The sequence below is a fragment of the Mercenaria mercenaria genome, chromosome 15 (assembly GCF_021730395.1).
Source record: "Mercenaria mercenaria strain notata chromosome 15, MADL_Memer_1, whole genome shotgun sequence".
NCBI classification, from domain to species: domain Eukaryota; kingdom Metazoa; phylum Mollusca; class Bivalvia; order Venerida; family Veneridae; genus Mercenaria; species Mercenaria mercenaria.
In genome coordinates, this window is record NC_069375.1 from 49,915,937 (window position 1) to 49,933,761 (window position 17,825).

The 17,825-nt window shown below is 34.6% G+C and overlaps 1 protein-coding gene across 1 annotated transcript in view; it reads right to left on the reverse strand.

Annotated features, from left to right (window-relative positions):
- The window catches only part of LOC123554266 (uncharacterized), a 44,409-nt gene extending 35,585 nt beyond the window's left edge, over window positions 1-8,824 (reverse strand). The window contains exons 1-2 of the mRNA XM_045344283.2: window positions 8,638-8,824; window positions 8,006-8,145 (exon numbers count right to left, since the gene is read on the reverse strand). Of these exons, the coding sequence (XP_045200218.2) occupies window positions 8,006-8,145; window positions 8,638-8,665 (168 nt within the window). The 5' untranslated portion in view covers window positions 8,666-8,824. The remainder of the gene's footprint in view (window positions 1-8,005; window positions 8,146-8,637) is intronic.
- Between the last annotated feature and the right edge of the window lie 9,001 nt (window positions 8,825-17,825).

Genomic DNA, 17,825 nt, shown 5'->3' on the forward strand with positions numbered 1-17,825 from the left:
TTCAGAAAATATAACCCGATCGTCATAGTCAGGAAAAAAAACAAGGTATGTATTTATGTATTCAAGAAAAAGAAATATGTATGTATGTGTGTATGTATTAACGCGCTTAACAATAATTTCAAAGGGGAATGAGTTTCTTCATAAAAAAGTACTTCAGTAAAGATGCAAATAAGAATTTGAAAACAATAAGCTGTCTTTAAAATTCAAAAATGACCAGAATGACTTAGTTTTATGATGACTTTCATTTTAGAAATATTTGTCTGTTGTTGGAAGCGAAGTAGACAGTTGTCAGACTTGTCAGTCAGGTGTCCAAACTGTAAGACAAAAATAAATCATCTAACCGAAAGCTTTCACTTACATATAAGTGGATAACATATCTTCTTTTATTATATACTTTCAAATGAAATATTTGCTTTGCCTTATTAGTCCCCTACTGACTGAAAACCATCTTCGGGACTCTAGGATTGCGCTTTTCCGTCTGTTCGTCCGTCTGCTCGACGGTTCGTGTATAGTTTACACTTGGAGGTCAAAGTCAACAGGACTTTTTTTTCCTGTAACTCAACCGTCCATCAAGGAATTTTAATATTATTTTTCAAAAATGTTTTCCATAATAAAACGATATGTCATGCATAAATTTCATACCCCTAATTTAAAACTCAAAAGGTCAAGGTCACACTTGGAAGTCAAAGCTTCACGTGGTATTAACAGGGTCTATTTCATGTCCGGTCCAGAACTATCCCATCCATTGCGGCATGAAAATATTACTTGGCACAAATGTTCCCCATAACCAGACATGTTTTACGTGCAAGACCCAGAACGCTAGCTTAAAGGTCAAGATCACACTTGGAAGTCAACATTGATTTTTTCCTGTCCGGTCTGCAAAATATTTTAGGTCATTTTTCTTGTCCTGTCCATGCAAGGATATTCAAATAACTTTGTATAAATATTCAACATAAAAGAGGATCCAACTAAAACAAATGTTAGTTTATTTTCTTTAGAATAACCATTACCAACTTTTAGTAACATCTCGAAACCGATAAAGCGGGGCAGATCTACCTATCATAAAAATCAATAAAACCAATAATCCAATATCATCGTTACCGGACGGATTCGTTGATTTCCGTACCAATTGTTGTTGTTGTAGTAACACGGGGGAAAAATCGATAATTAACAGCTTTGGTCATTATCTGTTGCATTTACAGGCGGGCGGTTTGCTAAACGATATACTTAAACTGGATGAAGTTTTGATAATTATTAAAGTGAAAATCGGAACAAGTCGAAAATTTATATAATACTTTATTAATTGTCAAATAAAAGTAATATTTAAGAATATGAATATGTTATCTAATATATTTAGAAATCGTTATATTTTAAACATCGAACACATAGATTTACTTTCTTTTTAATACATGAAACATCATGCTAACGTATATCTATGTACAGAAAAGAAATATTTACGCACAAGAAACTGTCTGTAAATAAAATAAATATTCAAGAATATGAACATGTTATCTAAAATATTTAGAAAGCGTATATACTTCCTCTATACGCGCTTTCTTTCACATATTATGAACATTAGAATATGAGCTATTGTTTCTAAAATATTTCCAAAATTCTGAATCACTAATGTTTTTCGATTTTCATCGTAAAAGGTAGTAAAAACAGAAAATTCTCATGTATTTCCATAACATAAAGTTTGTCAGTAATTAGTTTTGCATTCTCGCAAACCAGATGTCTACCATGGTACCCCGGGTCTCGGGTACCATGTCGAACATCTGATGAATGAGAATGTTAGTTTTGAAGCCTTCATAAGAAATATAGTGTTTTTTTTTCAAGATATCTAAAAAGTATTTTTGTTGTCGAACGATCTGGAGGCCGGTCGTTTTAAAGAAAAAGAAGTATAGAAATAAAACTTATACTTTTAAAAGGAAATACTTAACCCTTACCACGCTGAACACGATTGGTTCTTCCTTTGCAATCAGTGTAGATCATGATCAGCCTGCACATCCGTGTAGACTGATCATGATCTGCACTGTCTGCCATTCAGCCAGTAACTTTTTGGTATGCACCCCTTTTCATAATTAATAGTATTGTCCAAATTGAAAGATAGACAAGTTCATTATTGTAATTTAGCGTGGTAAGGATTAAGTTTCTTATATCGTGCCTAAATGGAAATATCATATTTGCGTGACTTGAATAAGTACTGCTGACAAATACTACTACCATAGTATACTTTAACTATAAATATATTGTTACAGGAAAAAAAAATAAATAACAATAACTTCATCAATATCTCAATTTTAAAATAGCACACTTAACTGAGTAATAACTTAAGATTTTTCGTGAAATTTGGGCCAGGATCTTTACTCAGTAAATATTTACGGAAAAACTCTATTAACGATGTGAATTCTAAATTTGTACTGATTCTTCCTACTGTCATACGATTCATGAAATAAGGGTAAAAATCGTAAAAACAAAATTCTGAAAGAAAGGGAAAAGACTATATAAAGACAGAAGAAAGTGAAAGTCATATATTACAACGTAAAAAAACATAAAACCATAAAAATACCTATTACTTATAGTAAGTGGGGTAACATATCTTTTATGACCCGCCTTGAAACAACACTGACCGGATATTGTTTACCCCTAGGCAATATTGTAATACACAATAAAAGTCAAAGGGTAATTTTAAGATATTTGTTACAATTAAATCATTTTATACTTAATGTGATTGTGTGCAATCTTGAGACTAAAACAAATAATAGATATCGCAATTTTTTAAAAATGTACCAAAAACATGCATTGATTTAAGAATACAGAATAATATATACAAAGTAGGTTCGGAAAGAAGCAGAATATTATCAGTTCATCAAGGCTATCTTTCAAATTAAAGTTTGGTCATATTATGAATAATAGAAAATGATGTTGTTGTTTTTTTTTGTTTTTTGTTTTGTTTTTTTTTTTTCAAAATTATTAAAAAACACCATATGAAGAAAAAAAGATGACCGCGTCGGAGATCGGACCCGGGCCGCCGCGGCAATAAAAAAGTCTCCAGATCGTTCGGCAAAAAATAATATAGGTATCTGGTAATTAATCATCGCTATATTTCTTAAGAATGCTTTGAAACTCAATAACTGACGGACTATATTTTACGGAAACACATGAGAATTAGTTGCTTTAAGTATTTTTTTGCGATGAAAATTAAAAGCATTTGTATATTTAATGCGAATTGAACACTAATTCCTCCATAGCATTATTTTAAACGACAGCGGATCTAGGTTTCGGCGTTTCTGAGTTCAACAATTAATTTGTTTTAATTTGTCTAATTACAATCTCTGTTGTTGTTTTGTTGTTGTTTTTTTTTCGTGTGTTTTTCTTTTTTGTCATTGTGAAGTTGCCTACAATTGATAGGCTTTGAGCTATATTTGTACCGACTAAGTCAGACTAGCAGACGACAATATTTTCCGTAACAGCTTCCGAGTACTTACGGATATCGGCGGAAAAAGCCGGAATCTTTAAGAAATGTTCACTGTACACAATAAAATGCAAAAAGGACCAAACAAACCATTACAAAATTTAAAACAAATTACACATAACGAAAATTGAATAATTTTTCTACATTTTTAGGGGTATCGATTTTTTGATTATTTGCGGAAAATATCTCATTTTATCTGTCATATTTGAAAAAGTCAGTTTTTTTTACCCGTTTCCTACAGAGTCTATATAAACTGAGGTGGGTCTATTTAAAGTCAAAAAGGACCAACCAAATCTTAAAATATATTTTTAAAAAAATATTCATAATATCCGGAATAAATTAAACTTTAATTTGTGGGGTATCGAATTTTTGATTTCCAAATAGAACTTTTTCTGTTTAAGTTTAAGTGTTTTTTTCCTTCTTTGTTTATATAGGCAAATTTATCGATTTTCCGACAGATCGATGTTACTAAAAGTTGGTAATGCTCCCTTTAATATGATGATATATTTTATTACTGTTTTTCTCTTATTTTCCCACCAATTTGAAAATGTAACGCTATCTAAAATATTTTATATACATTGCATTTATAGATGTTATAAACACTCAACGACTCTAGATTACGTCTAAACAGTGTGCATTATAACATAATGTATATGTATATACATCACTTACATATATCAGATTATTAGATTATAATGCAGATGAAATAATTGGTCATCTTCCAGTAGCGGATTTTGTATTGCATGGCAATACTTCAATCACTTGTTCAGATTAGAACCACTGTCTGTTTTAACTACTTATAATGGCGTAGTGGTTGCGTGGTGGCCTATCACACAGACGGCTGGGGTTCAAAACTCCGACGATTTATCAGTGAAACATTTTGAGGGTTATTATATTCATTTCATGATCTGAATGTGTTTTTGCAATTATCTTTTTTCATTATTATCATCATGTACTAGTAAATTTAATTTGAATGCAAAATATCATTCATACTGCTTCATCAGCGGTATCTGTTGTTTTGCAATCTGTGTCAGTGGATTTCTGGAGTCCACAGCATCAGCGGTATCTGTTGTTTTGCCAGCTGTGTCAGTGGATTTCTGGAGTCCACAGCACAACTTTTCTAGCCTCTCAAAGCATTCGGTACAATTATTACTTATTTTATTTGCACATGTATACAACATATTGAGTGTGTACATTGTATTCTATAAAATAGTCTAAACTTATTTGAAAAAAAATATTACATTACGCAACAGACTTCCATATTATTCTGTCATCAAAATATATGGATTCACATAACGCTACATTTAAAGATGAAAATTTATAAAATAAAATAATTTATCGAACCCACACAAAAAATACAAACACATACCTGTACTATCACGGCTATTAAATTAATAAAAATATTACATTACGCAACAGACTTCCATATTATTCTGTCATCAAAATATATGGATTCACATAACGCTATATTTAAAGATGAAAATTTATAAAATAAAATAATTTATCGAATCCACACACAAAATACAAACACATACCTGTACTATCACGGCTATTAAATTAATGTGGTCATTTTTGTGTTGCTTACATTAAACATTATCCCACATAAATTGATTTGAAATAATACGGATTTGTAAACATTACCTAAATAACAGGCACTTACTTTAAAGATATTTAATGTTTCGTGGAACTATGTATACTCATATTTTTCTGGCGTAAACAAGTTAAACCGCCGAAAAGTACTCTACACTCCCTGCCCCTTTCCCCCCCCCCCCACCCCCTTGCACACCATAAGATGAAAATAAAGATCATGATAAAAACTTGAATTTTCTGTTAGTTATTATTTCAACAGATATTGAAAGGGTAGTGAGGAGACACAACTATTAAGGTCTGTACAAACTCACTTTTTGTTTACCTTTCTTATCTTAATTGTGTAGTATCAAAAGCTCTTCATTCGATTTGCTAAATGCGGGTACCAGTCAATACTGGTGTCTTCTAGACCATCTTGTATCTACTCGGATTAGTCCTGACATTCCAGAGGCTTTTAATAATAATTTGAAAGTTATGATCATTATATTAGTAACTGTGACATTCCAAATGAAAAAGCAAGTCTCTCATTGCTACTTTCTTAAATTCTAAAATTATATGGCGGTATCTTTTATTTTCGTGCTACATGGAGAAATTCTTCGATTGTACAGTCCATATCTAGATATCACCCATTTGTGCCTCAATGCAAAGAAGAATCTCTGTAGATGGTTTTATTTCATTTTTTTGACCGAGCAGTTTCATAATATGAAACGTGTTTCAGTCACGCGGTGTTCTTATTATATATGTTATACCGCTTTTTATTTTGCGACTGTATTTAGCCTGAACCTCTAAACAAGGACAGTCTAGGAATGCGGAATCAGTTAAACGCATGAGAAATAATTTCACGAGGGCGTCGTATTTAAATATATTAAAGTGTGAACAAGTTCTCACCTAGAGCTAGCTAGCTTACAACGTAAAGTTATCACTCTCAAGACTAACTCACAGTAGTATTAATCTATTTTTTTACCTCTGTGTATTAATGAAAACAACATATTTGTCAAGTTTGATTATAATCGATTCACAGGTTAGCGAGTCATGGAACATGTAATAATAACAGATCTCTATTACAGTTAAAGTATGAGACTATATCGCAGACTTGTGCTAACAGGAACAGAATAGTAGGAAATCACTAATATGTCAAATAAAATGTTTCTTATGTACAAATAACATAAGCTTTTATTTTCTGAATGTTACTATACAATTATCTTAGGAAGTCATATATTACTACAGTAATATTATATTAATTGTCAAATTTTAGCAGAAAAGGGCTCAATGTTTCTTTCTTTAATACTTATCATGATGTTATTGCATTATGCTGACAAGGTTAAGAATATAAACAAGAAGCTGCTGAAACAAGAAACAAAGTCCCATAACTCTGCAATTTTTGTCGCTGAAAGAATCTAACATACCCCATGCACAACTACTGTTGTTACTGATCACTTGTGTGAAGTTTCATTAAATTGTGTCAAGGGGATGAGGAGAGATGGTGCGCACAAGATTGTGTCTATGTATATAGTATAGTAACAAAAAAACAAAGTCCCATAACTCTGCAAATTTTTTTTCTGAAAGAACCTAACATGCCCCATGCACAACTACTGTTGTTACTGATCACTTGTGTGAAGTTTCATTAAATTGTGTCAAGGGGATGAGGAGAGATGGTGCGCACAAGATTGTGTCTATGTATATAGTATAGTAACAAAAAAACAAAGTCCCATAACTCTGCAAATTTTTTTTTCTAAAAGAACCTAACATGCCCCATGCACAACTACTGTTGGTACTGATCACGTGTGTGAAGTTTAATTAAACTGTGTCGAGGGGATGAGGAGAGATGGTGCGCACAAGATTGTGTCTATGTATATAGTATAGTAACAAAAAAACAAAGTCCCATAACTCTGCAAATTTGTTTTCTAAAAGAACCTAACATGCCCCATGCACAACTACTTTTGGTACTGATCACTTGTGTGAAGTTTCATTAAATTCTGCCAAGGGGATAAGGAGAGATGGTGCGCACAAGATTGCGTCTACGGACAGACGGCCAGACGGCCAGACAGACAGACAACCTGAAATCAGTATACCCCCCCCCCCCCCCCCCCCCTTACAACTTTGTTGTCGGGGGGTACAAAAATCATCTCGTTTATTATCAATAAAACACGACGATATTGACGTCTAGAAAGAGTGCTACCATATTTGATCTACTATTTATGTTCTACGCACTTCAAAATTATTCCGCCGGACGTTGTAACGTCTACACCGTGTTTTAATGTAATTAAATGTGGTCAAGATGACTTCACGGCGCCATACATGCGCCAAGAAATAGTGTTTCCATATTTTATCCACTTCTGTACATAAAAAAAACCTGCAACCACACTCAACATTGCTTTCACTAGTGGAAAGTTTGTCAGACACAGTGTCTAACAATCCCATCAACAACGTACTTTCAAAAGAAAATACAATATATAATACATTAATACATGCACCGACACAACACATAAAGAAACATATTACTGGTTAGTGCTACTTTTAATTGTCAAAAGTTTATAAATAGTAAATCTATCAAATTCTAGATTGTGAAAAACTTCGTTAAAGTATCGAGTTGTACCAATAAGTATTTAGATACTGATAGTCTATGACAGATTACGCAATCTATGATATCAATAACACTTTTGTAATACCGGTAAGTTAGAGACCTCCCTTATAGGACACAAACAGGTACCTCTGAGGATACAATCTTGAATAGCATTTTCTAAAACAGCGCTGTAACTAAGTTTTCATTTGACAATTTGTTGTATCTCACACTGGACAAGATTTATGCCAACAAAATCTTCATTGTGAAATTACAAGATCAATGATCGAAGAAGAATCATTTATCACGCACATTTCCGACAAAATAAGCATAAACATCTGCTAGTATGAAGTTTGTCATATCAGTTGGAAGATAATACTCACATAGATATCTCTACAGTCGCTGAATTTAAGGAATTCTTCCTTCTGCATGATGTCAACAACTGGGACTGGGTCCATGTAATCAATAAGTATAATGCATCCTCGTCTTAGAACACGTCTGTAGTCCTCTTCCTCACCAGGAACTTTGATAAAAAGCATTTCATTACAATTTATTCAATTCTGTTAGAAGGAAATATTGTTATATATAGGTGAACCATCATGCAGGCTCTTTATTAGCTGATTTTAATATGTGCAAATTTATTTGAAGTCTATTTATTTGTAATTCAATACATTTGTAAATGTACAGACTACTGTTGGAATATCACGATCAACCACTGATTAAAGGTAAATGTTGAAGTAACAAAACGATAAAACTCTATTCAATAGCTCATGAAAATTCTAAGTTCGCAGGGCGCACTTGTTATCCATAATTGGTGTTGGAGCGTTAAAAAGTACATGCGCGTCGATAATTTTAGATTTTATTCATTTATAAGTGGAAATACGTATGAAATAAAAGTTTATCTGTTTTGTATCCAGATACAAACACTACTTCTTTTGCAGTGTTTATTGCGCTCACGCATATTTCTGAATGCAATAGATAAATAACGTATAAATAATATATATCTGCAACATACTTGTACAACTAAGCTGACGATGAGTCATGTTTATCCTTTAGTGTTAGTTACACATCTTTTCATCTTGTTAATTGTATTACTCTGAAAAAAAAAATACTGAAAATATTATGCGCTTATAAGTGTATGCAGCTGTACAAGGGGGCCTAAAATGGGGAACTTAAAAACTATCATCCTGATATAAGTTCGATTCAATTCCATTTTAGTGATAAATCCATAATATTTAAGACGAAACACCATTAAGGGGCGAAACAGGACAGGGGGGAATTATCAAACCAGTCCGTCCTAAGAAGAGGCTTATGGGGTTTAAGAGATAGTTGCCATGGGGTCCCTCATCTGTTCCAGTGACCAACTAAAAGGGCTGAACACTAAACATCCAGTGTGTCTCAGGGCAATACGGTCTTAGCCTCTTGCAATAAAACGTTTGATAATATTGATAGATCAAGATAACTATCGGATATGCCCTAGAATTTTATGTACTTTGTAAATCACATCTCCATATAATTCTGGCTGTAAAATACATTGTGGCAGAAGAGTCTTTAGATTACTTTTGAGTTTAATCACTATTTCCGAATTACGGTGATAAATTTATATAAATTTAACAAACGATTTACAAAATTTATGATGACGGTACTGCTAAGCCCTGCTAAAGAAGCTTACTGATAATAACAATATTTCGTTTTTAAGGTTCCAGCAAATAAGATGTGGCACCGTGTACATCTCCATAAGATGAGGGAAATTGACAATATCAAAATTAAAATCATCTCTCTTGTCATATATTTTCGTCAGTAATGTTGAGATGTAAATCTAGAAATGGTATCTTCATTTAAAGCAATTGACTATGGTGGCTGATTTATGCCATTTCGTTATCTCGATCTGTCGCAGCGGCACAATGACAAATATCGTTATGGCACCCTGCCGAACGTCGCTCAGCTAAATGCCGCCCCGCTAAAGGTCAGAGACCACCAATTGTTTTCCCATAGACTTACATTGTAACATTATGGCGTGTACGGCCTTCAATACATCGAAACATGTATATCTAATTACAAGTTTTTCAAGAACTATCTTAGTTCTAACAAAATATCGGACGAAAAACATATGAACAGTTATACTTTTTTTAAGTAATTTTCGTGTGAATGAGATGACCCCCTGTTTACATCATTGACATGGCGGGAGAAATTCGTTTGATAAAACTTTTTTTCAATACACATAAAATGTAACAAATTTTGTCAAAATGTATAACAAAATACTGTAAATGCAGTGAAAAATATCAATTTTGAAAAAATAATCACTTCCTGGGTTTGTTTACATGACTGACCAATCAGAACGCATAGACGTTACCTTATTCCCAGGTATACACTTACCTCATTCCCAGTAAGTTCCCTGTAGGCATGAAGGGGGCAATTAGCCGGATATGCCTCCGTGGTCCACTCGAATGTAGTCCATATCAATATATAGTGCAATTTTCCCGCCTAGTAAAGGCCATTTTCATGCCAGATATAAGCTTTATTGATGCTTGATTGTAAAAAGGAATGTCCGCAGATGATTTTAAGCTACGTTATATGCTTCAAAAGTTGATTGGAAGCTGCCTTGTAAAATGAAAGTGAAAGTAGGTATTTCCTGATGTCTACCTACGCAATATTAATGTTTTCATCACGTGTCTCAGTCACGTGACCATGGTTTCACTGCATTATGGTCAACCCCATATTTTTTGGGTATATTTTGATTGCCTAAAGACAGACCTTCAAGACAAGGGTAGTCTCGCAGGAAGTGAAAGGCTAGAAATCTTGATAAAAATATGTTGTAAGTTGTTAATTTTATATAGAAAATAGTAGCGGAGGCATTTAATACCATCATACCTGTACTTTTTTGAATTGATGGTCTCTGACCTATAGATGAATGTTTCGTATCACATTTTCCAATTTTACAGTGATATTGTGAAATATGATCCAATACCAAACGTCTTACAAAGTTTCATCAAGAAATGTTCAGTTTTAAAGAAGATATGGACAGTTTACTGAGGTCACCCCCTGTCGATTTATATGCCCAGACACAGTCCCTGTCGTCGTCAGATTGCACTTTTTTCGTGAAAATTTCAGTTATCTGCATTTGATTTGACTTGGAAGCTGAAATACGATTCGTTCCGTAAAAAATAGAAATAAAGTCTAATAATTTTGATCTTTCTCTTACATTACAGAGATAAAAATGATCCTTTTTGGCCCAAAAGCTCAGATAAAAATGGGCACACCTATTAAAAAAAGAGGCCAAATTTAAAAAAAAAAATCAAATTGCACGCTTATGTTTGCACGAAAACGTCTTTCTACATCATTTACAACAAATTTGTGGCCATTTACATTACCTGTGCTGGCTTCCGACGAAAGTCATGTTTTAGCTCTATTATAGGTCTGAGACCACCAATTGTTTTCCCATAGACTTACATTGTAACATTATGGCGTGTACGGCCTTCCATACATCGAAACATGTATATCTAATTACAAGTTTTTCAAGAACTATCTTAGTTTACATCATTGACATGACGGGAGAAATTCGTTTGATAAAACTTTTTTTCAATACACATAAAATGTAACAAATTTTGTCAAAATGTATAATAAAATACTGTAAATGCAGTGAAAAAATATCAGTTTTGAAAAAATAATCAATTCCTGGGTTTGTTTACATGACTGACCAATCAGAACGCACAGACGTTACCTTATTCCCAGGTATACACTTACCTCATTCCCAGTAAGTTTCCTGTACTTTTTTGAATTGGTGGTCTCTGACCTAAACGTCGTTATGGCGCCCGACAAACGTCGCCCCGCCGAACGTCGCTCCGCCAAATGTTGTCACACAGAATGTCTTTTCGCCTTCTGGATATATGATTATATAGACTGAATTTAGATTGAAATTAAAGGTGGTAATAGGTATGAATACTTATGCCATATTTGTGTGTCCACAACAAAGTATTACTTGAGGAAATTGCTCATTCTCACCCCGCCTCACTCCCCCAACTTCAATCCATCAGTGAGTCCATCAGTGGCACGTTGTTTAACTTTTAAATAACAAGCTTTTTCATGGCATACAGATAAATGGCAAAATGCGTACCTCTGTTCGTGGGTGCGTGCGTCCGTCCGTCTAATTTTTTTCTAGATTACAACTTTGCCGTACATTTGGAAAATGCTTTATGCTTGCCTCAGTGAGACGGATTCTCGCGAGTAAACATAAGATCTCTATCTGAAAGGCCAATGTCACATTTGGCTGAGGGGGTTGCTCACAAGAATTAATCTCACTGAGGCAAGCATATAATATTTTCCCAATGTATGACAACAAAATTAGACGGTCAGGCGCACGCACGGACGCATATGGCTCTCTGTCTATCTGTATTTCATAAAAATTTTGTAATTTAAACGTGTCACTGACACACTCACTGATGGATTGACGGTTGGGGTGGAGGTGACGTTCGGCGGGAGCCATAACGACGTTTGTCGTTGTGCCACTGGGACAGATCAAAATAACAAAAGGGGCCATAATTCAGACAAAATGCTTGATGGAGTTATGTACTCTTGCCTAAAACTGGACTTGATAATAGTACACAAGTGTTGAAGTTTCAAAGCCATATGTTAAAACGCTATGTCTAAATTTGGACTGGTACGAAAAACTGAACGAAAGTGTGACGCCGACGCCAACGCCGTGGTGAGTGGGATAGTTCTACTTATTCTTTGAAAAGTCGAGCTAAAAGTAAAGGTATAATGTGCGAATTGAAGGATTTTAAAGTGTTTTTTTTTTTACCAAAATAAAGGGGGTTTTAAAGGTCTTTCGCGCAAAATTAACGGTTTTAGAGCTCCCCCCCCCCCCCCCCCCCCCCCCCCCCCCCCCCCCCCCCCCCCCCCCCATCGGGCTAAAGCAATAAAATAATAGCAATGTTCCTTCGCTTTGATATATTGATTATTTATCAAAATTAACAAGAGGACCATGATGGTCCTGAATCGCTCACCTGTTCCCACATGACCCAGTTTTGAGTATGACGTCGTTTTTTCTATTATTTGACAGAGTGACCTAGTTTTTGAGCTCATGTGACCTAGTTTTGAACTTGACCTAGATATCATCAAGATAAAAATTCTGACCAATTTTCATGAAGATCCATTGAAAAATATGGCCTCTAGAGAGGTCAAAAGATTTTTTTATTATTTGACCTACTGACACAGGTTTTGAATGCAGTTGACCCAGTTTCAAACTTGGACTAGATATCATCAAGATAAACATTCAGACCAACTTTCATACAGATCCCTTGAAAAGTATGGCCTCTAGAGAGGTCACAAGGTTTTTTTATTATTTGACCTACTGACCTAGTTTTTGACGGCACGTGATCCAGTTTCAAACTTGACCTATATATCATCAAGATAAACATTCAGACCAACTTTCATACAGATCCCATGAAAAATATGACCTCTAGAGAGGTCACAAGGTTTTTTCATTATTTGACCTACTGACCTACTTTTTAATGACACGTGACCCATTTTTGAACTTGACCTAGATATCATTAAGATGAACATTCTGATCATTTTTTATGAAGATCCATTTACAAGTATGGCCTCTAGAGAGGTCACAAGGTTTTCTATTTTTAGACCTACTGACCTAGTTTTTGACTGCATCTAACCCAGTTTTAAACTTGATCTAGATATCATCAAGATGAATATTCAGACCAACTTTCATACAGATCCCATGAAAAATATGGCCTTTAGAGAGGTCAAAAGGTTTTTCTATTATTTGATCTATGACCTAGTTTTTGACAACACTTGACCCAGTTTCAAACCTGACCTAGATATCATCAAGGTAAACGTTCTGACCAACTTTCATGATGATCTTATGAAGTATATGGCCTCTAGAGAGGTCACAAGGTTTTTCTATTTTTAGACCTACTGACCTAGTTTTTAAAGGCACGTGACCCAGTTTCAAACTTGACCTAGATATTATCAAGGTGAACATTTTGACCAACTTTCATGAAGATCTTGTGAAATGTATGGCCTCTAGAGAGGTCACAAGGTTTTTCTATTTTTAGACCTACTGACCTAGTTTTTGACGGCACGTGACCCAGTTTCGAATCTGACCTAGATATCATCGGACGACGGACGCTGCGCGATCACAAAAGCCCACCTTGTCACTATGTGACAGGTGAGCTAAAAACCCAGAACAGCTGGCTAAACCAACAAATCAGTGGAAATGCTCATTATCTTTTGTATACAGTCAGGCCTGTTTGTAAAAAGGTTCTTGGCTGACAAATGGTCACTCAACACATGTAAATTTACACTGTTTATGTTTTAAAAGAAAATAATTATTTTCCAGGGTTACTTTTAATGGACTTTATTCGGAGATTGTCTTGTAGCACTGATTTGACTGAGTTTTTTTTTAGTTTACCCTAAGTTAGAAAATAGTAATGCCAACCTATACAGCGGGCAAAAAGGCTATGTTCATTCTTTTACTGGTACATGTAACATATTCCTGGTATATTTAAACTACACCGATGTGAACAATTGTACACTGTTAATCATATACTTTTACTTGATATTACTCCTATATGTATGTAATTTTAGCTCTTTATAATTGGAGGGCTTAAAACAATCTATAATATCTATTCACAGAATTTCTAGGTTAAAGTCATGTTCACATGCGAAATATTTATAACCGTTTAACATGGAATTTGTTTAACATGGACTAAACACAATCTTTCCTCTTTTCATCTTTATCCATTAAAAATATATCCCCTTAAAACATTTCCAACCAGTTTATGCGGGGTGTATGTTTGTTGTTTAACATGACGAAAAATTACAACCCGCGCAATATTGCTTAGGAGCAAATGTGATTTTTGATTTAAGCATCTCGTTCTGAAAATAAAATGAATATCGAGGAAAATATTAAGAAAGACCTTTTTATTAATTATGTAATAAAACCAGCGAACTCCTTCAATATATATGCATTCCTAGACATACTTTTTTATACTTCATTCTAGGAAGTCGAATAAGAGATTATTATTATTCGCCTATCCTGTCTTATTGTTATGGTATACTTGAATCTAAATTATTTTACATCAACATATGAAAGTTATATGCTTACACAAATACATAACGTTTTAATAATTACTTGTTCGTGGTAGGAAGTTTTAACGTTTAGCTGCCGGCAGGAAGTAATTCTGCCTTTGCCAGGATCACATACGTAAACCGCTTATTAATAAGTGAACAAGGCAGTCTGAAAGACAGCTAAATCCCCCGCCACTGTTATGGATGGTGAAAGGGTGAACCTTTGACCCTTAGCTGTGACCTTGACCTATAACTGACATGGCTGACACATGAAATCTGCACATCGTCTTGATGAGGTGATTATTTGACCCAAGTTTCATGAAAATCCTTCAAGGGATTTAGAAGATACAGAGCTCAAACCTTTGACCTTGAGTTGTGACCTTGACATTTAGTTGACATGGCTCACTCATGAGTTCTTGATGAGATGATCATGAGACCCAAGTTTGATGAAAATCCTTGATGGGTTTTAGGAGATACAGAGTGGACACAAAATTGAAGGCTCAAACCTTAAACCATAAGGTGCGACTTTGACCTTAAGCCTGCATGGCTGACTCATGAGTTCTACACATTGTCTTGATGAGGTGATCACTTGATCCAGGTTTCATAAGAATCCTTCAAGGGTATTAGGAGATACAGAGCGGACATGAGTTCTGCACATCGTATTGATATGGTGATCATTTGACCCAAGTTTCATGAAAATCGTTCAAGGGATTTAGGAGATATGGAGCGGACACAAAAGTGTTATGGACAGACGGAAGGATGGAAGGATGGACGGAGACCATTCCTATAACACCCCACTACTCCTGGCGGGGGATTAATAAAACGGTATCGACGAAAGAAACAGTTGTTAGATTATATTTGTGCAGTGACCTTTACCGAAGTTTGTGTTTTGATTCCTTCAATTAGCTGGTGCAAAATATTGTAAAGATCTTTGTTTCTAAAGAAAGTAGCATAAACGAAGAACATGTCATGTAATAGTAATATTTATATAGTAATTAAGTTAAGGCGCATTGAAAATTAGTTAAAGCAAAAAGGTAAATACAGTTAGTATACATGTACAACTATCTAATTAATTTTTCCATTAAAAGCTGCTTTACAGAATATATGAATGCTCTCTGAATTGTCCAAGTTATAACTCACAAAAACAGTAACCAAAGAATACGATACTTTCAAACTCTGTCAAAAATAAAGAGTAGCGGCATTGTGCTGTCTCAAATTATTTGAATGGCGAGCTTTTACAAGTTCCATATGAAGTGACTTTCATCTCGAAATTCGTATAAAACCTCTCTTTTTTAATGTGACAAAACTTGATGCGTCTGCATTTTACTGGCAAAACGGTTATGTAATTCAAAGCTTTTGCTTTATACAGGTCACTTTCAATGAAACACTTGAACCTCTTATGTGAAAAAAAAAACAACAACAAAGACAGCACTTATCGTCGCCATTTACATAAAAAAAATACACCACAGAAGGCTCTTCCACAGCTTTAAATAGATTAAATCGATTTCAGTTTCTATTTAGCTATTGTTTTATTTTCGATGCATTCTTCCGCATTCATATATGCACAAAATTTATCTTATTGTACTTAATATAATTACTGCTGTAGACGGTAGTAAGTTAGATGAACAAGAGCTGTCCGTAAGACAGCGCGCTCCACTATTCAGCGATTTGACAGTAAAATAAATTTATGTCTCAATAAGAGACCTCTACTTTTAAAGGAAGATACACCAAGATATAACAAGAGCCATGTTAGACATGGCCAATCCCCCCGCCGGGCATATTATAATTGAAGGCTAAAGTTCCTGGCAAGTTAGTGTCTGAAGGTATTAATTTTGGGGAAAACTTTGAAGAACCGTTTAGTTGTGGTCCGCATCAAGGGTTTTAAAGATGTGGAAAAAAAATAAGTCAGTGGTGAGGTGGTTTACTGCTAAATTTTATTAATTTTCATGAACAGTATACTATGATGTTTTTCTATATGGCTACTGTAAAAAGAAGGAATGGAAAGCTAACAGGGAACAAGAGTGCCAGAATGTCACAATATACGCCCGTCACAGCAAATTTCTTTACTCTAGCAGCTGTATTTGCAAATGGAATTTTAATTTTGTGGTTGTTTAGTAATCATTGTAAGTCTTTTGTTTTTCTAAGTCCACAAAAAAACTCCTTACCAGGTAGAGATATCTTAAAATACACCTAAAATTGGAAAGTAACATCCATGTTGTACCACAGAAAAGTGGTCTTGATTTTTCCCTACGACTAGTAATGAAAAAGTTACAATAAAAGCTATCTAAAGTAACAACAAAGGGAAGTAATTTTAAAGAAGGGAACTACGCAGGACACTTCGTCTCATGATGGTGTATAATTGTGCCAAGTTACATCAAAATCCCTCCATGCATGAAGAAGAAATGCTTCGGACAAAGTCATTCTTGTATCTGACCTTTGGCCTCTAAGTGTGACCTTGACCTTAGACCTAGGGACCTGGATCTTGCGCATGACACTCTGTCTCGTGGTGGTGAACATTTGTGCCAAGTTATATCAAAATCCCTCTATGCATGAAGAAGAAATGCTCCGGACAAGGTTTTCATTCTTGTATCCTTTGACCTCTAAGTGTGACCTTGACCTTAGACCTAGGGACTTGGTTCTTACGCACGACACTCCGCCTCGTGGTGGTGAACATTTGTGCCAAGATATATCAAAATCCCTCCATGCATGAAAAAGATATGCTCCGGAATTTTTTTTTAAAGAAAATATGATAAAGGGGAATAACTCAAAAAATAAGCAAGGTAGAGTTATTGTTCTTGCACACTGCACTTCCTCCCAATGTGTTCTATCAGTGTATGAAGTTTGAAGAAAATCCCTCCAATACTTTTGGAGTTATGCTCTGGACAATTTTTTTAAGGAAATAACATAAAGGGGAAAAACTCAAAAAATAGGCATAGTAGAGTTATTGTCCTTGCACACTGCACTTCCTCCCAATATGTTCTATCAGTGTATGAAGTTTGAGGAAAATCCCTCCAGTACTTTTGGATATATGCTCCGGACAAAATTTTTTAAGAAAATAAGATAAAGGGGAATAACTCAAAAAATAGGCAAGGTAGAGTTATCGTTCTTGCACACTGCACT